General features: G+C 32.8%; 1 protein-coding gene across 1 annotated transcript; it reads left to right on the top strand.

Moving 5' to 3' along the window:
* The first annotated feature begins 764 nt into the window (after window positions 1-764).
* LOC149577665 (3-ketoacyl-CoA synthase 12-like) lies at window positions 765-5,539 on the top strand. The gene is made up of 3 exons (XM_089790636.1): window positions 765-1,206; window positions 2,856-3,252; window positions 4,701-5,539. Exons 1-3 carry the CDS (start codon window positions 789-791, stop codon window positions 5,380-5,382), a joined length of 1,497 nt encoding a protein of 498 aa, XP_089646762.1. The 5' UTR covers window positions 765-788; the 3' UTR covers window positions 5,383-5,539.
* Window positions 5,540-18,648: the final 13,109 nt, after the last annotated feature.

The following is an 18,648-nucleotide window of genomic DNA, read 5'->3' as shown; positions in this document are numbered from 1 at the left end:
AGAATTTTTTTTAAAAAGTTAAAAAAGCAATGTAAAGGAAGTACATTTTCGTGATTGTATAGCCACGGGCTGCTCTTGACACTTGCACACCCCACAAGTACTCATGTTACTTATGGTATGATATACGTACACTTAGGCATGGAGGATTTGTTTGGAGATTAGCTTGTTCCATATTTAATAGTCAGAAATGGATAATAAATTTAAAGTTATTGTTAATCAAAAATTTGATGAAGCATTAATGGTAGATGTGTGAGAAAGTATGTAAAAATAATATGGAAGGTTGAAAACAATGATAATCATTTGCCATTTTAACTAACATATGATACCTATCATTTCAACATGTCTTTTTCTTTCTTTACTATGAAATATCTTTTAATTTTTTTTTTTAATATCATATTATTATTAGAAAACTTCCAAGATCAATATACACTATAAAAATAAAATAGTTTTACATCATGATGTTTAAAGATAACAAAATGGACCTCTAAGAGATGCTATAATTATCCTGCCTATCACAATTCTGCATCCGACCAGTGTATAATCGAAGTCTTTAAAATTTGTGCAATAATTAGTCTAACCTTCTCATCGTTGAAGAATGAATGAAGTCGTTCTTCAGGTAGAGAAGCGCATTGATACAAAACATTTATATCGTCAATGCCAAGTTGGTGAACAATTTGATAAACAATCAAAATTTGTCTTAAATAGCCCGCCTACCCTTTCAGCCGACTGCATCATAAAAAATATATCTGTAAACCATTTTTCCCGTGAGGATTCTTTCATAGCGAAAAATGAAGCTTTTTGCCAAAGTCTATCTTCCCGCAAGCATTTTCATTGTAATTATGTCATGGGGGTTCTTATTTCCAGTAGCTTCTGCATATCCTTATAATTATCTGAGGGATTCTGGACAGTATGAAGATGGCAGTAATTGGATACTACGCGGTTTAGCGGGGCTGATTATATTAATTTGGGTGATCCGCCATTTTTGGAGGCAGAATGAATGTTATCTGGTGGAATATTGCTGCTTCAAGCCGCCTGAAGACAGAAAAATGTATACTGAACTCTGTGAGTATTTCGTCCGAAGGCATGAAAATCTCAAGGAGGATGATATTAAATTTCAGCTAAAAGTCCTGCTAAAATCTGGTCTGGGAGAAGAAACATATGGGCCAGGATACATGTTCAAAGAAGATTATTTTCCCTCTCTTAACGGTAAGAGACCTATATTATCTTCTTGAGCAGAGTTTGAATTTAATGTGCTTCAGGACATGAATAAATGTACTTTGCTCTGGGCTTTCTTTATATAGTTAATTTAGAGTCCTCCAACCTTCTGATACTAGTGCATTTTTCAAGGTAATGTTTATAGACTTTAAGTACTTTGGGTATTACTTGTATTGGATTGATCGATATTTTATTAGAAAAAGTTTAGGAGGATGGTTTGGAAACTAAGTGATTTAGGGGATATGTCCTCCCAAGATTCAGATGCAGTAGCTGTCAGGGGGTCTATGTTAGTCATAGATAATTCAAATTATTGCTTTTAAAAAGTTTCAAAAAATATAACAGATGTACAAATAGACAATAACACATTTACTAATAGCCAATCATACAAATACTAATAGTTGATGATTTTTTAACTTTCTTGGTTGCTGATTGGTCCACTTGTGCCAAAAGTACTATTGTTTCTGGTGAGCAGCCACTATTGGGGGGTGAGCATAATGGGTAGCGAGTGTTTTAAAATGACAGTTTTAGACCACTTCGCACTCCACGGCCTCTACATAGGGATCCGTAAATGTCCAAACGCTGAAACCTTAGTCCTTAGCTTTAAGCTCTTGAGTCACCTACGGAGGTACGCCAACAAAATCAGCAGAATTCAACTTACGGTTTAGGAGATCCAGGTGCGACAAAATTAGCCTGGGTGACTACTAGATCTCTTCTCCTACTATTTGTTAATTTCTGTTGAGGATTTATATGTTGCATACTGATTGTAACTATTAATTTTGTGAAAAGTTGTTAATTTTTTATGATTCATTTAAAGAAAAATTGTATTGCAGATTTTGTCTTAAAGATTTCTATTTATCTCAATTTTTATACCAGCATTGCCCCCCACCACCACTCCACTGCCATACCCTCACCATCCCTAGATTTAGACCCTTTGGTCTCATCTCTCATCCCGTCGTGATGTTCCTCCACTACTATTTTTAAAAATCAAACGTGAGGATTTTGGTGGGGATAGACGACATTTCATTATTAGTAATCATAAGATTTCATAAAGTTTGTTTTGATTGTCAGTTTAGTTATTATTTTAGAAATGAAGTGTTCTTAAAAACATTTTGAAATAGATAATGTTTTATGAATGGTGGTTTACAAGAATTCATCTTTAATAAATATAAATGACATATAAATGACTTCTTATATTTAAGAATGTTAATCAAAATCAAATGTTGAATCTTACTTTTATATTCTGTTAATAGTGATTAGCAAGAATCCATTTATTATGAACATGAGTGAACATGAGTGGTATGTCTTGTACTTGTTGCAATAAGACGATGCTCACAAGTGTGAAGTATTAAGGCTCGCAGGATTGATAGTATTTTGTGAATAATAGTTCACAAGAATATGTTTTTTAATAAATTTGAGCCACCTGTTTAGTACTCATTGGATTTATTTAATGAACACAAAGCACTTAAAAGGGAGGTCAATAGTCTAGAACTTTGATCTAAATTCCAATACTCATTTGTTCATGGGCAGGATGAAGCCCTAGAGATTTCTAGTGTTAGAATTGATTTGACAGAAGTTGTCCAAATGTTATTATCTTGTGAGATTTAGATCTCCTGACAAAGTTCAATAAACATTGTTTGCAGAGGGAAGATTAGAATTCGATGAAACTTCCACATACACACTGGATGGGCTATTTGAAAAGACAGGCATTTCCCCCTCTGAAATCGATATACTGGTGGTGAACATTTCATGTTTCTCTCCTTCCCCATCACTGGCAGCGAGCATAATAAATCATTATAAGATGAGAGAGGATGTGAAGGTATATAATCTGGCGGGCATGGGTTGCAGTGCAAGTTTGATAGCAGTTGATCTGGCAAAGGATCTGCTGAGAGTACATAAGAATTCAAATGCTGTCGTGTTCAGTTCAGAGAGTGTTTCACAGAGTTGGTATGGAGGGACTGAGCGCTCCATGGTGGTCACCAACTGCCTCTTCAGGGTCGGTGGCTGTGCCCTCCTCCTCACTAACAAGCCTTCATTTAGGTACGTATGGACTCTAGTTATTAATCAATCAATGCTCTCAATACAGGATATCCATTTTTTCTTAATGAAATTCATGTTTGAAGGTATTGTTAAGTGCTTATTTTTTGAAATAAAATTTGTTCTAGTTGGGCTCCGTTCAAATTGCATATTCTAAACTTTGACTTTGTAGGTGGTTCATCTGTAATCATAATAGTAAGTGGGTCTATTTAAGCTTTGACTTCTTAGTTTGCTTAGTTGAAGTCATTTCGGTAAATGGATTCATTTTGTTATTTTTGTAGGCGAGCTTAATATCTGCCAGAATTTCACATGAATCATTTAAACAAGTCAAAACGAATTCATCTGTGAATGTGATTTCAGCGAATCATTTAAACAAGTCATAGTTTGTTGTTTAAGCTTATTAAAAAATTGAACGTGAGTTTAAATACTTTAAGTGTACACACTAAAGCTTAGTGTGAGCTATTTAGTTTAAACAGTACATTCAAAATTATAATTTGTGTAAATGGCTCATTAAAAATCAAATTAACAGGAGGATTCTAGCTATGTTTTGAAGTGTTTACATAGTTCTTTTGAATTCACATTGGTAGGTGGACTCATTTTGATTTGTGTAGGTGGCTCTTCTAAAATCACATAGTACTTATGAATATGATATCAGATAAGCCACTTAAACAAGTTGAAGTGGGCTTGTCTATTTTTGTGATTTCAGTGAACCACCTAAACAAATCAAAACTTAGGATGTGTTATTTGAGCTTAAGTTTAGAGTGTGCTATTTGGCTAAAGTAGTACATTCCAAGTCTTGATTTGTGTAGATAGCTTATCTGAAACCACACTACTAGGTGGGTTTTATCGATAAGTTTAGACTTGTTTATGTGGTTCATCTTAAACAACACAAATAGGTGGGCCCAATCTGACTCATTTAAGTGGCTCTTCTAAAACCACGTTGTTAGATAAGCTGAATTCATCAATATGATTTCTGTTGAGTCACCTAAACAAGTCAAAGCAATCTCTTCTATTAAATATGATTTTATGTGAACTTTCTAAACAAATCAAAGCTCAGAATGTGTTGTTTAATTCTAAAAAAGTAAGTTCAAAAAGCTTAGCGTCTTTTAATTTCTTCAAATGATTCACTTGAAATCAAGTTAATAAATGAACCTGCTTCGACTTATTCATCTATCTCTTCCCATATTACATTGATAAGCGAGTCAATAGAATTTCAGATGATTCATCTGAACAAGTCAAAGAGGACTTATCTAATAATGTTATTTCAGAAAAACCACAAATCAATGTGTTTCTTGAGGTTCATTGAAGTTCTAAGAGTACAATTTTAAATAACCATCTATACAAAACAAAGTATACAATATGTCATATTAAAGTGACTGCAGAGCTTTCATGGTAGCGACAATTCTTTGAACACTTTTTCTTACTAATTATACACTGTTTACCTTGTTCAGGAACTCTGCAAAGCTGAAACTGGTTCACACTGTGAGAACCCACATAGGTGCCAGCTCAGACGGTTACCTCTGCGTCCAACAGCGTGAGGATGATGAGGGGATTACCGGCTACTCCCTCAGCAACCGGCTGGTTGACTCTGCAACAGAAGCACTGAAGAAGAACATCACAACTTTAGCCCCCAAGGTTCTGCCTATCACTGAACAGCTAAAATATGTGTACAATGTCATGTGGAAGAAGAAGAAATCAGAGAAACCATATGTGCCAAACTTCAAGACAGCCTTTGAGCATTTCTGCATCCATCCAGGTGGTCCAGTCATAGTTGATGGTGTGGGCAAGAGCCTCAATCTCAATGAGTATGATGTGGAGCCGTCGCGGATGACATTGCATCGATTTGGCAACACGTCAGCAAGTTGCCTGTGGTATGTGCTTGCCTACATGGAGGCCAAGGGGAGGTTGAAGAAGGGGGATAGGGTTTGGATGATTGGGTTTGGATCAGGGTTTAAGTGTAACAGTGGGGTTTGGAAGGTGGTTAGAGACTTGAATTTGGATGAGTGTGAAAAGAATGATGGTGAGAAGTATTGTGGCAATGTTTGGAAGGAGTGTATTTGGAGATACCCACCACCTTCTATTGTCAATCCCTTTGAACAGTTGTATAGGAACAAGATGCTCAAAGACAAATGAATAGTTTAGCTCAGTGGATGAGATGGGAAGAGCTTGTAAATATTGAAATAAGAAAATGGCTTGGGTTGCTAGATCAAATGCTGGCCATTTAGATAGTTTTGATAAATTAGTAGTAAGAGATTTCAATAAATAATCAGTAGCAGAGTTTTTGTTGTTTTCTAAATTTTCTGATCTTCTAAGTTCTAGATGAGGAAGATTATGTAGTGTGATTAGATCCATCAGTAAATGTGTAGAGAACCAGTTCTTGTTGAGATCTCTATTTGAATTCTTTGAAACTCTTCTTCTACAGTGTGAAGATTCCTTTTTAATTCTTAGAAACTCTTCTTAATTATTCAGCTTTTCTTTTATATTCATTCTATGTAAGAAGATAAATATGTTTATAATTTTATAAAATAGATTAAATATTAAATAATTCACAATATAGTTGATTTCTTAATTATTCAGCTTTTCTTTTATATTCATTCTATGTAAGAAGATAAATATGTTTATAATTTTATAAAATAGATTAAATATTAAATAATTCACAATATAGTTGATTTTTTTTTGGGTTTACGTTAGTTTATATGTAGCTTATTTATTTGTCATTCAAAATTTAATTTTTCTTATTATTTTTTTTTATTCAAACTATATGATAGATTTGTTTTAGGTATTGAATTATTTTTTAACAATTCAAACTATATGATAGATTTGTTTTAGGTAATGGTTATTGAAAGTAGTGAAAGTACTACTTTTAGATTTGTAATCTTAAAATACGTTTATAGTAATTTTTTATTGAAGTATAATTTGATTTAAAGTATATTTAAAATTTTTAATTAATTTTAATGTATTTATATCAGTTTAATTAATTTTAATGTTAATTTCAATGATTTTGTGAAATATAACAATAATATTATTTTTATTTAATTAAACAAGTTTTTGTCTTATTTATTTGTACTTAATTTTTGTTTAAATGTAAATTGTGTATTTAAAATTGATTGACCCTTGTACCATAGTTTTGACCTTTAAGAGTGAATTTAATCTTCTAAATAAATAGAGGAGTGGATAATCATATATTATTTTGTATTCAAATTTTATAAATGTTGATAGAGATTACTCTAACAAGTATTTAACATCTCTACCTTGAGTATTTAATGGTTTTGTGTGTTTGTAAAATACTCTAATAAGTAGTGATAATAATTTCTTAGTCCTCACTATATGGCAAGCTAGATGTCAATTTTAGTGATCTACAATATCTAAATATAGGCAGTTAACAATTATGACCCATGGAATTTTGTTATATTATCTTCATTATCTAAATACACTCCCTATAATGGTGTAAATGTGCTCCCTACAATGGTGGAGGAATTCATTAATATATTTTGATGAATGAGGAACTAAACTCTTGAGTCATATTTAGGAATCCAATAAAATTTAGTTGTATTATATTTAGAAAGTTTGAATTTCTTAAAATTTCCTAAAATTCCCATTAAAAAACTCTCACAAGAAATTTGTATGATCTTCTTTCTTAAAAGTTGTGTATAAGATTTCAAATGTATTAACAATATTCTCAATAATTTAATCTTATATAACATACATGTAAACAAGAAAAATAAAAATGAATGATAAATACTTACTTATAATTGGTCAATTTGTTTTTAAATAACTAGTTAACTAGCAAAATCAAAACTCATTGTAATAGTACTTAGCCTAACTACAAGTATTGATAAGGAACTTCATATAACAAAATTGATGGTTATATAAACTTTTCAATATCTAGAAAACAAGGAGCTCTATATATGATCAAAATTGAGTTACATCAGTCTCTCTTCTTTCAATGTTTTTATGTTTCCTAACCTTCAAGGTTCTTTGAATTCACTCAATTCCCTAAATAAATATAATACACATTTATATAGATCTCTACAAAAATGCTTATATTATGATAATAGATGATGTATAGAACGATAAGGGAATTGCAAAACAAAGATAATGAATCTAGGAGGATCTCAACCAATTAGTTTTTAACATTGAAAATGAGGGTGAATAAAGCATGGTGAGGGAATTCCAAAACAACTAGACTAAACATATAGAATAATCTCTACCAAGACCCATTTATAATGAAAATTGAAGCCACAATAATCTCAAATTTCCAAAACAATTAAACTAAACTCTTGAGAGGATGCCTATATAATTTACCTTCTATTGTTTTGCTTGATTTTTCATTCATATTCTATGTCACTCATTATATGATGATAGGAAGCAATATAAGATATTAATTATTTGTCTATATCTTGTATCATTACTCTAAAAATATTCCTAATTAGGGGAGCTAACCTAAGAGAACATGATACTTATAATCAAGTGACTTTACCAAAATAGTTTGAAAAAAAAAATGTTAACAAACAACAAGAAGTAAGATATGTAGTAAATTAAAGAGAAAATTTGTTCATTGAACTAGGCAGATCAATAGTATATAAGATATATTCATGTTTTGATTGACTTTCACAAGCTCTAGAGATTTGATGATTTGAAAATATTTTCCAAATAGACTACAATAGTAGTAGGAGGTCGAGTCGTTATTATAGCACTTGTGCAAGCTTAAAATATTTAGTCTTGCTACATAGTTATATTTTATATTATAAATAATTAGTTTACATATAAACCTTCAAATAAATATTTAGTCTTGCTACATAGTTATATTTTATATTATAAATAATTAATTTACATATAAACCTTCAAATAACCAAACATTGGTCAAGCAAGATTAATACTTGAACATGTGGGAACTTATGAATGTTTTACAAAAAGTATAAGTACATTCATGTCAACAAGTCAAATAAACTATTTCTTGTTTCAACTAAAATATAATAATGAACTACTACAAAGTATTTCGTAGTAAAATAAGATGTTTTTGGATCAAGTATTATTTTTTATTATCGATAATCACTTTTTACTGGAGCTTTGAACTAGTGAAGTCACATTTGGGGGACCTTGTCCCCATGGTGAATTCAATAATCATTGTTAGGGCATTAGCACATCCTCAATATTTTTGGTTCTTGCAGACATCTAATTACCTAGATAACCAATTGCTCAATATCTATGCCTATCTAGAGACCATCAACAACAATCCCTTATCTCTCCATCTCCTTATCCCTCCATCTTACCTCCTTGTCTCTCCATATGTTTATCCCTCCAAACCATCACTTTATCTCGCCATCTCCTTCTCCTTCCATATCACCACCTAATGTCTCCATCTCCTTGTCCCTCCATATCATCATGTCATGTCTCCCTTCTTTTGTGGTGATGTCTATGAATAGAGAATCTAACTAGGCATGTGTGAGAAGGAAAATTTGCATATCGAAGAGTATGCATGATTAGTGGAGGAACATAGAAAGACCAATATCTAACAATGGCATATGGGTCATCACTTCCTCTAGACAATGCCAACACTATCAATAACCACATACTTCCAATTTGTAATTGCAACGTCAAAATTATTGCACATATGGGGAGTTAATCAAGATTTCAAATGGCTGACACTAACCAACAATCAACAACATCTATGTGGGTATCGCATCAAACATGGGCCTATGAGTCAAACATTAGACCTTGTACATACAAGGCTTGTGACACAACTATTACATTGCAGGGTCCATCCCTTTTTGAACAAGTATTGTTGGCATAGTGATCAGGGTGAACCCACAATAATGGGTTCCACTTTAGTGGGATGAACAAAAATGAAAAAAATTGCAAAATGAGAAATTGAGTTTACCATATGTTCGCGCGAACACGCTTATTGTGTTCGCACGAACTTTTTTTTAATCATGTTCACGCAAACATATTTCGTATGTTCGCGCGAACATATGTGATATATATGTTCGCACAAACATGATTTGCATGTTCGCACGAACATGCAAAATCACAAAAAATTTAACCTTTTTTTCTTTTCTTTTCTTTTTTGCTCTTTTGACTACCATAATTGCAGGAGAATGATCTCCTACTGTAAAATAAAAAATGTCAAAATGTGCTGCTCGGAGCAAGCTTTCCAACGACTATAATTTTATTATATAATTTAATCATTAAGACTTTCAAATATGAGTTTAACTCATTATAGGTTCATTACCAATTGAACATCAACCGACTTTGACACCTTGAGAAAATTAGTAAATTAGGTCAAATTTTTTTGAAAAATATGGAGGCATTGTCTTATTGAGATACCTTTCTATTCAAAAAAAAAAAAATGGTTTATGATAAATTGACTTCAAATTATCTGTGTCAAACGGAACGTATGTCTGAATTACGGTTCATGTCACTTCAAAACTTCATAAACTGTACAATATTCAACAAAAATAAATCAAACCAAATGTAGACACTAGATATTGATGTTACAAATCCAACGTCGAAAGAATTACTTCATTATCATTTTTAGAAAAAAAGTTATGTGTGTCAAATGGACTGTCACTTTTTAAAATATTGAATTTTATTATGTACCACTTTTTGGAGGAGATAAAAAAAATTGACATAAACAAATTTTTTTTTAGATTAAAAAATATGGTTACAAAGTAGGAACAAAGTACTCAAAATCACTAGTTTATGTCATCTTGAAATTATTTATAGTTTTGGAGATATAGTCACTTGAACATGACGTTTGTTGCAAAAATATTGATTTCAGTGTCAAAATTGGTCAAAAAGTGGAACCCATTATTGTGGGATCACCAATCAATTATTATTTTATTTTATCTAAGAATATTAGGGTAGAGATGTTAGAGTGGTGGTTTTCATTGTACCAAAATATTGACCTATTAATGCCCAATACATCTACTAGACTTATAGAAAACGCACGAGGTTGTTAAACCATGTAAAAAATCTAACAAGGAATTTTGGTCCATTTCCAACACAATCCCCCTCACACCATTACTCGCCATGGCCTGGAAGGATTCAAACCTATGACCAAGCTCTGATACCACTTGCTAGAGTGGTAGTTGTCATTGTACTAAAAGATCAGCCTATCAAAGTTTGATATAGCCACTAGATTTATAGAGGACACAATAGGTTGTCAAACTGTATCGTAAATCCAATGAGGGATGTTGGTCCTCTACCAACAAGCAATGTATATGTTAGGAATGAAGAATTTAGAGAGGAGGTGCGTTGAATCAATATTCTTGGTCTTCATTAACCTTAAACCAATTTCATAAATACCATATAATTAAAATACAAAGTAAAATACAACACAACATAAAAGAAATGCAAGAACTCGTAATATTATCATTTTTTCCTAGAAACCATGTTAATGGAAAAATCATAGTGGGAGTTTGTTAGAAAGTAAAGTCCACCGAGATAACTAAAAGGGGGGGTGTGAATCGGTTATTTAATTATTGAAATATTTATCAACCTTATTAATCCTTAAGCACGTGAACAATATAATAAATACCATAAGAAGATACTCATACATAATGACACTAGATATGTTAAGTGGGGAAACCTTTGATCAAAGGAAAAACCCTAGTGGGGATGGTACCCACAAAATAATGTACTAATATATATTCCTTGTTAGAGGGTGGACCTTGTTAGGAGTCAATAAAACACATTCAGTACATATCAGCCCCTTTTAGGAGACTTTGAATCCATGTTAAAAGATTCCAACCCTATTAGGAGTTGTAGAAGGTGGATGGACCCACTGTCCAAATAGCTTCAAAGAAAAGACCATCGAACTCATTGTCCAACTAGTATCCATATTATTCCTTGTAGAATAATAGAAATGAAATATTCTTCAGCTCCTCTGTCCTCTTGATTGGACTTATCTTCTTCTGATCTCAATACCAGATTTCAAATCTCGCATCCACATAATCCCTTGGATCACTTACACGCATTTACCAACTTTGCATATTATTGTCACAATTCACACTTCATACATCAATCACACATTTCATCACAAGGAAAATAACCCTCCTTTATACCATATCCTCAAAATAATTCCTTGAGTTGTCCTTGAGGCTTTCCTAGTTAATTATAATAGGACCTTTTTAAGATAATCAATTATTTTACAACTACACAACACTAACGTCTCATAGTCTTTACAACTTCTCACACGTGCAACATCTGACCTTGTACACTCACTGACATCATCATTAGATGTCTACCATCATTGTCTGACTTTTCATATCAAGATTCTATCTCTGTTAGGAGATACAATCCAAACATCAGATACTACTTCTCAGGTACTCTGTCTGTATAATGTCCTATGTAAATTAGGAATATCTCCTTCATGTCTTTGAATCTTTGAACACACTCTTTTCCAATTTATCAAGACACAATCTAGAATACATTCTAAACTATGTTTGACCTTATCATCAATAATAATTTTGTCTGACCACATTCTTTGTCTGCTACTATGTCGGTCTTTACAGAAACAATGCTATGTTGACATCAATGACAAACATAGTCATGAATGCAACATGTCAATCATGCTAACAATATCTCCGAGTGTTCTAACAATGCTTAGGATACTCCCCCAAAGGAATATCATCAGCATTCATGCTAACAATCTCCCCCTTTGGCATTTGTGGAAACATAGATGAAAAACATCTAAATTCCAAGAATACCAAATCAAACTTTGATGTTGCTTCTATTGTTCTCTTCTTTTCAAATCCTCTTCATCAATCAAATCTGAAATAAATTGCAACACTACTCTATCCATTCTTTCTCATTCTTAGGATTGACATCATTTGTTCACACTTTGACTCTCAAGAACAACTCTCATTCTTCCATGGATGGTCGTTAATTTTCACACTTCTTGCTTACAGGAACAACTTCTTTATCTATGTTTTCTCAATCTTACATGGATGGAAATTAATTGTTCACAACTTCTCCCTCATTCAATGTTGCTCCCCATTGACATTAATCACTCTCATCCATTATAACATTTCTCCCCCATACATAGGAGATTTTTTTCATGTATACTTCTCCCTCATTGACATCAATGATAAAGGCTTCATTATGCCAATCATCTACTCCAAATATTCAAATAGCTCAAGTGTCCAAAGACACTATTCTAAACTATCTACCAAGAGTCCTTGATAACTCTTCTCATCTTAGATACTCCCCCATACAAGAAGCATCAACATCCAGTCTAGACAAACAATAGTGCTCTGTACCATTGGACTGATGCATTCTCTACATCATTTATTCAAAAGTAGGTAGGGGCATAATCCCAAGCATACCTCACAAATACTCAAATGTATCTTTACGCAAGGGCTTCATAAAGATATCTGCAATATTCTCTTTTGTACTTACATACTCTAATCTGATCTCTTTCTCTACAACTTTCTCTCTCAAAACATGATACTTAATAGATATATTCTTAGTCTAAGAATGCAACACATGATTATCAGACATACTCATTGTACTTGTGTTATCACAATGTATGATAGCAAGTTCTAAAAATTATATCCCAATGTCCTTTAGCATCTACTTCATCCACATGATCTAAATACAATTGCTTTTTGCTTCTATATACTCTACTTTTGTTGTACTTTGTGAGATACAATCATGTTTCTTTCTTGGTCAAGAAGGCAATCTTCCTCCAAGGAAAAATTCTCCACCACTAGTGCTTTTTTCAATCATCCATATTGTCTGCCCAATCTGCATCAGTATAAGCACACAAAGTGAAATTACTTGACCTATCATACCATAATCCAAAATTAGATGTACCCTTTAGATAGTTGAATATTATCTTTATTGCTGGATAATGAGATTCCTTAGGATTAGCTTGAAATCTTGCTACTATCCCAATTGCATTTTCTATATCTAGTCTGGTCTGAGTCAAATATTACAAACCTCCAATTAGAGATCTATACTTCTTTTTCTCAACTTTATGTGTCTCATCTTTCTAGATAACGTGTGACCAGTTATCATAGGTGTACCAACAAGGTTACAATTTTCCAAACAAAATATTTTCAACAAGTCTTCTAAATACTTAGCTTGTGGTAGGAAAATACCATCACTATTTTGCACAGTCTATAAATGTGAGAAAAATTTCATCTCGCCAATCATAATAATCTCAAACTCATTCTTCATTTCATCAAAAAACTTATCACTTGCTTCATCATTACCTCCAAAGATTATGTCATCAACAAATATTATAATGACTAGTCCATTCTCAATTTCTTTCAAATATAAGTTACTATCTTTCGTACCTCCTAATTTTTCCAAATATTTGTCCAACCTTGCATACCAGGTTCTAGTTTCTTGCTTTAGACCATATAATGCTTTCTTTAATCTGTATACCATGTCCTTTTCTTCTATCAAAGGAAATCCTTTAGGATGCTCAATGTAGACTTCTTCTTCAAGTTCTCCATTCAAAAATGTTGACTTTACATCCGTTTGATACACTTTAAACTTCTTATTTGTTGCATAAGCTAGGAACATTCTTATTGCTTCCATTATGGCAACAGGGGAAAATGTCTCTTCATAATCTATACCTTATTGCTATGAATTATTGGACATATAAGGTAGGAAAGGTTATTGAGAGGGGAGGAGTGAATTGGGACCCAATAAAACTTTATCTTACTTCACCAATTAATCCTTCATATAATATTTTGATCTAATTGCATGCATGAAAGAATGAAAAAATTTAAAGCACTCATAACACTTTGACATAAGATATGGTGACCCAGAAACCTTCCAATTAGAAAGTAAAACTAGGGTGGGCAAGATATCCACAAGCTTTAGTACTACAATATAAAGTTAACCTATTAAGGCTTACAATTGACCACTTCTAGTTATCTACCCTGTTAGGAGCAATAAGGACTATGAGGTCTACCTTGTTAAAGGATTTACAAATATGCAATGAAGTATGCACTCGATTAAGAGATTTGGCAAAGACTATTAAGTCTATCCTGTTAAAGGATTTGACTAATGCACCTATTAGGATGAACCAGTGGTTCATCTGTGATCTATAACTTTGATTTTTTGGTTCAGATTTCTTGTATTACAATGATCACCGGACTGTGATAGATAAAACTCTATTGTCCCTTATACTGCTTGTAGCCTTCTTTAATTCACACTTCTGCTCATTATATCCTCTTTACATACTTTCTTGGATATGATATAATGAATTACATATATACCAATCCAAATCACAACTTACTGGAGTCAACTATAATACCAATTTCATCATAATTCACAAAGTCAACCCAATCGGTGTAACTTGGGTTCTAAAGACAAACTAGGTGATGTTTTGATACACAACAAACATTAACAATGCTCGACAATATTTAGGACTTGATTGAACTTGAAGCTTGGTCCATACTAATCACTTCCAAGTAGCTTGAACTCGGTCAGCACTATGTGACTCAGTGAACTCTGAGAAACTCAGTTGCAACTAGATCACTAGGTTGACATTGCATGACTCAGTCAACACTAGATCCACTTCGTTAACCTTGCAAGCTTGGTAGACACTATTGGACTTTCTTAACACTACAAAGCCTGGTCAGCATTGCAGTCTTTTTCAACTCCACTGACTAGCTCAATAGCCTTTGCTACACTCAACTTGCACTAAACTTTGTCTTTGAAGCTCGATAAACACTGTGTATCTCAACAAACACTACAAACTAACTCTAGTGCTTGGTATACACTATGTTTAGACTACTTAACTTGGGAACAACTAAATCACTTGGTTAACACTAAAAACTAAATGATAAGCTTGGTAGCTTCTGTAGAGATTGGTAGCAATATAACCAATTGACTAAGTGTTGAGTCACTGATAGACAAATTGACCTTAATGTCAACAATCTTCCCCTTTGGCATTAATGACAAAAAACACTTATCAAAACAAAATTTGATTAATCAAAATTATAAATCAAAAGTTCCTTTTCCATCATTTTGTGTCTTCAACTTGGTTTTGACTTCTATATATTGTGGCTTGGTAACATACTCTATTTTTTTTATTTTTCAAAGTTTCTTTTATAAAGGGATTTTCTGCTCATCCATACTATACTATATTTCTCCCCCATACATATATCTCGCCTATACATACAAATGGAGTATAGTATACTTTTCCTCCTTTACATATTACTTCTCCCCCATTCTTATTCATATAATATACATGTCTCCCTCTTTTTGAAAAAAATGCCAAAGGTGTATAATATCAATATATTAATACCAAAATGTGACAAAAACATAGAATGTACCTTTAGAATAAGTACCATTGACTTGTCCCAATTTTATTGTAGCACTTTGCTTGCATGCAATGCAATTTAAACTTCTACTAATAATTTCATCATGTGATCAACTATGGAGAAGTTGTTATCATGGATGAGTGTCTTTGCATGTACATTTTATTTCTACAATGCATCCATATTTGCAAGAATCATGCCTTGGATTTTTGCAAGTGTGGCCCTAATCCTAGCTTCTTCCTTTAATAATTATGCTTGCAAATTTATTAGATATCTGATCTTTGAATAATGTGCATAACTATGGCTTGGGTCAAGTGACAACTAGTGTGCATTTTCCTTCATGTCTTCATCTATCTTGGACAATTTCTCCTTGATATCCTCTGTAAAGATAGATGTGTCATTCAACTTGACAAATAATAAAACAACATTATTCATAGAAGTTTCTAGTGTACCAAGAATAGTAGCTAACTCTACTTGATCTATTGCAATTCTTCATGTAACTTGTTCTAACACTCTGTTCTCAAATTTCCTTTCTACTCTTTGAAGTAGCTTCTCCTATCCATTCAAGTCTTCATTTAATTTGTGGACAATTTCTACTAACTAATCAAGAATAGGTTGAGTACCATCAACCTAAATACTTAGAGTATCAACAAATATGCTTTTTATATCTTCAAAAACTTTATTTTCTTTCTTCTTTTCTTCTCTAAGCTTTTGATGCTTAGCTCTCTTCTTCAATAGTTCACCCATGGTATTCATTTGATTAGGAGTGAGGGTAGAGATATCCCAATTTGGAATAACTATATCCTCATCCATATCAATAGCTTCAATATCTTTTCCCTTTTCCTTCAAAATGGTGGAAACAATTTGTTTTCCCTTTTCTAGTACTTCAATACTCGGTTGAGACTGGTTCTCAATACAACACTAGCAAGAGAAATACCTTGTTTTTGCTCAATCAAGCTTGATGATGAAGGACCTTGCTACTTAGCAGATGAAGTGTTGGGCACTTCAGTCATTGTAACATTCAGATAAATAGATTTAGAGCTTGGTTGGGTGCTTAGTATAGAAGTGGTATCCACAAGCAACTCAATAGAAGCTATCTTTGAACCAGATTGCACTAAGGCTATGCTTAGAGAGTGATGAAATGAGGCCATGACTGTTGCTAAAATTTCTCTTCATCAATTGTGTCAATACCTTGTATCTTTGGAAGACTTACTCTAGTAGCTTCTTGTTCTTCCTCCTCATCATCCAAATTGAGATCATCTAGTTCATCATCTTTTATTTCTATATCTTCTTCCTCATCTTTATCATCCTTGTCATCAACATGAACAACAAAGTCACTGGGTTGATGCAACTAATAGATGTTCTTTCATGTAGTTGCAATTGCCTTCACTACATATTCAATGTCCTTAAGCAATATCATACAAGTGTTCATCTTGAGAGTGAACTTCTTCTCATTTTGCTTCAAGGATTCTTTTACCTCCTTTTTATTGAGATTAGGCATGAGTTGCTTCAAAGTCTACTCAAAGATGTCCTTTGCTATCTTCTTTATAGTTTCCCATCTAGCCTTTATTGCCTTCATAAGTTCATTAGGATTTTTTGTGCAAGCTCATCTAGTCAATACTTCCATTTACCTAGCTTGGTCATAACAACATTCTCAATCTATCTTTTCTCTTCCTCATTCCTAGTCTCATACTTGAGAAATTTGAAGTTTTCCATACTAGCTTCTTCTTCAATCTTCTTTAACCTTTCTTGAAGTTTAGGTGCAAATATTTTGAATATTATCACCTTGGCTTCATTTTCCCCTAACTTTAGTTTCTTTCTTGACTTGGTTGCCCTTCTAGTGAATATAGCAAGGGATGACTTGGTAGGTATGGTTATGATAACCTTTCCTTTCTTTGTTAGAGGCTCTTCTTCCTCAAATTTGGCTTCTTGTTCTTCTTCCTCTGCATCATCATCTTCAATATCATCACCTTTTCCCTTGGTAAGCATTATAAGGGAACCTTCTTTCTTTATGCCTTTTAGTAGCTTCTCTACTCTTTTCTTTCATTTATTTGCTGCTTGAGGTAGCTTAATCCCAAGCTCTATTTTTTCCTTAGCCTCATCATATATTCTAAAGTATGTATCTTTGGGATCCACAAACTCATTCAACAAAGTCTCTATAACATCCTTGGTGTCATCAATGTTAACCTCATATTCTAGAGGCTTAACCCATGCTACTCTAGGTCTGACTGCCTAAATGTATACTTTTTCATAGTACACCATGAAATAGATATCATCCTTGTAATCTTCTACAAGTTTCTTAGGAATCCTAAATCTATTATTCATTTTCTCCTTAAATGTTTCAAAATAGTTATCCATGATGCTATCAAAATTTTCACCCATCTCTACTATATACTCATTAATCTAATATAAAATAGGAACATTTTTCCTCCATACTACTATACCTTTGGAAGGGAATATTTTTTGAAAAAAGAAGAATAAACATGTTAAAAGAGATCCAAACTTACATGGATAATTCTTTAATCCTCTAATGCTCTCCATTTTTTTTGTCGAATTGGTTCAACAATAACTCAGCAAGGTCGAAGGATAGATTATTCTTCACAACCTTGTATGCAAGATCAAAATCTTTACATGATACATTGTTTTATCTACTAGAATAGTAAATCTTGTGCACAATAACATGAATGCCAAACTTTAGCTTCATGTCTGTTACACCACTAATCTTCATATATGTTCTGTCCCACTCGGCAAGAGTTTATTTTTCCAATTTGACCTAACCTAGGGTTTTAGTTATCTATGCTTTATTTAGAATTGGGATCCTAGTGATTCTATGAATCATTTTCTTCATTAGCTAAATAGGTTGTTCCAACCATAGTTGCCCATTGTCTACACAACTTAGAATATATCTCATCCACTTGACCTGAAAGTCTCTTGGCATATGAGAGATATGTGTCAAGTCCTTGGTTTCCAAATGTTGATGTTCAGCTTTCAATGCACCATCCACACAAAATTCCCTGAATGCTTCATTCATCTCTAGGGTTTTGAGTTCTTAGATTGAATAGTGATAAAAAGAATGAATTTCATGCATGAGTAATACCTTAGGGCAAAATTTGAG

This window comes from Cupressus sempervirens, chromosome 1, assembly GCF_028749045.1.
Source record: "Cupressus sempervirens isolate cs-2001-9-10 chromosome 1, ASM2874904v1, whole genome shotgun sequence".
NCBI classification, from domain to species: Eukaryota; Viridiplantae; Streptophyta; class Pinopsida; order Cupressales; family Cupressaceae; genus Cupressus; species Cupressus sempervirens.
Note: the sequence above shows the minus strand (reverse complement) of the source record. Positions and strands in the feature narration are given on the sequence as shown.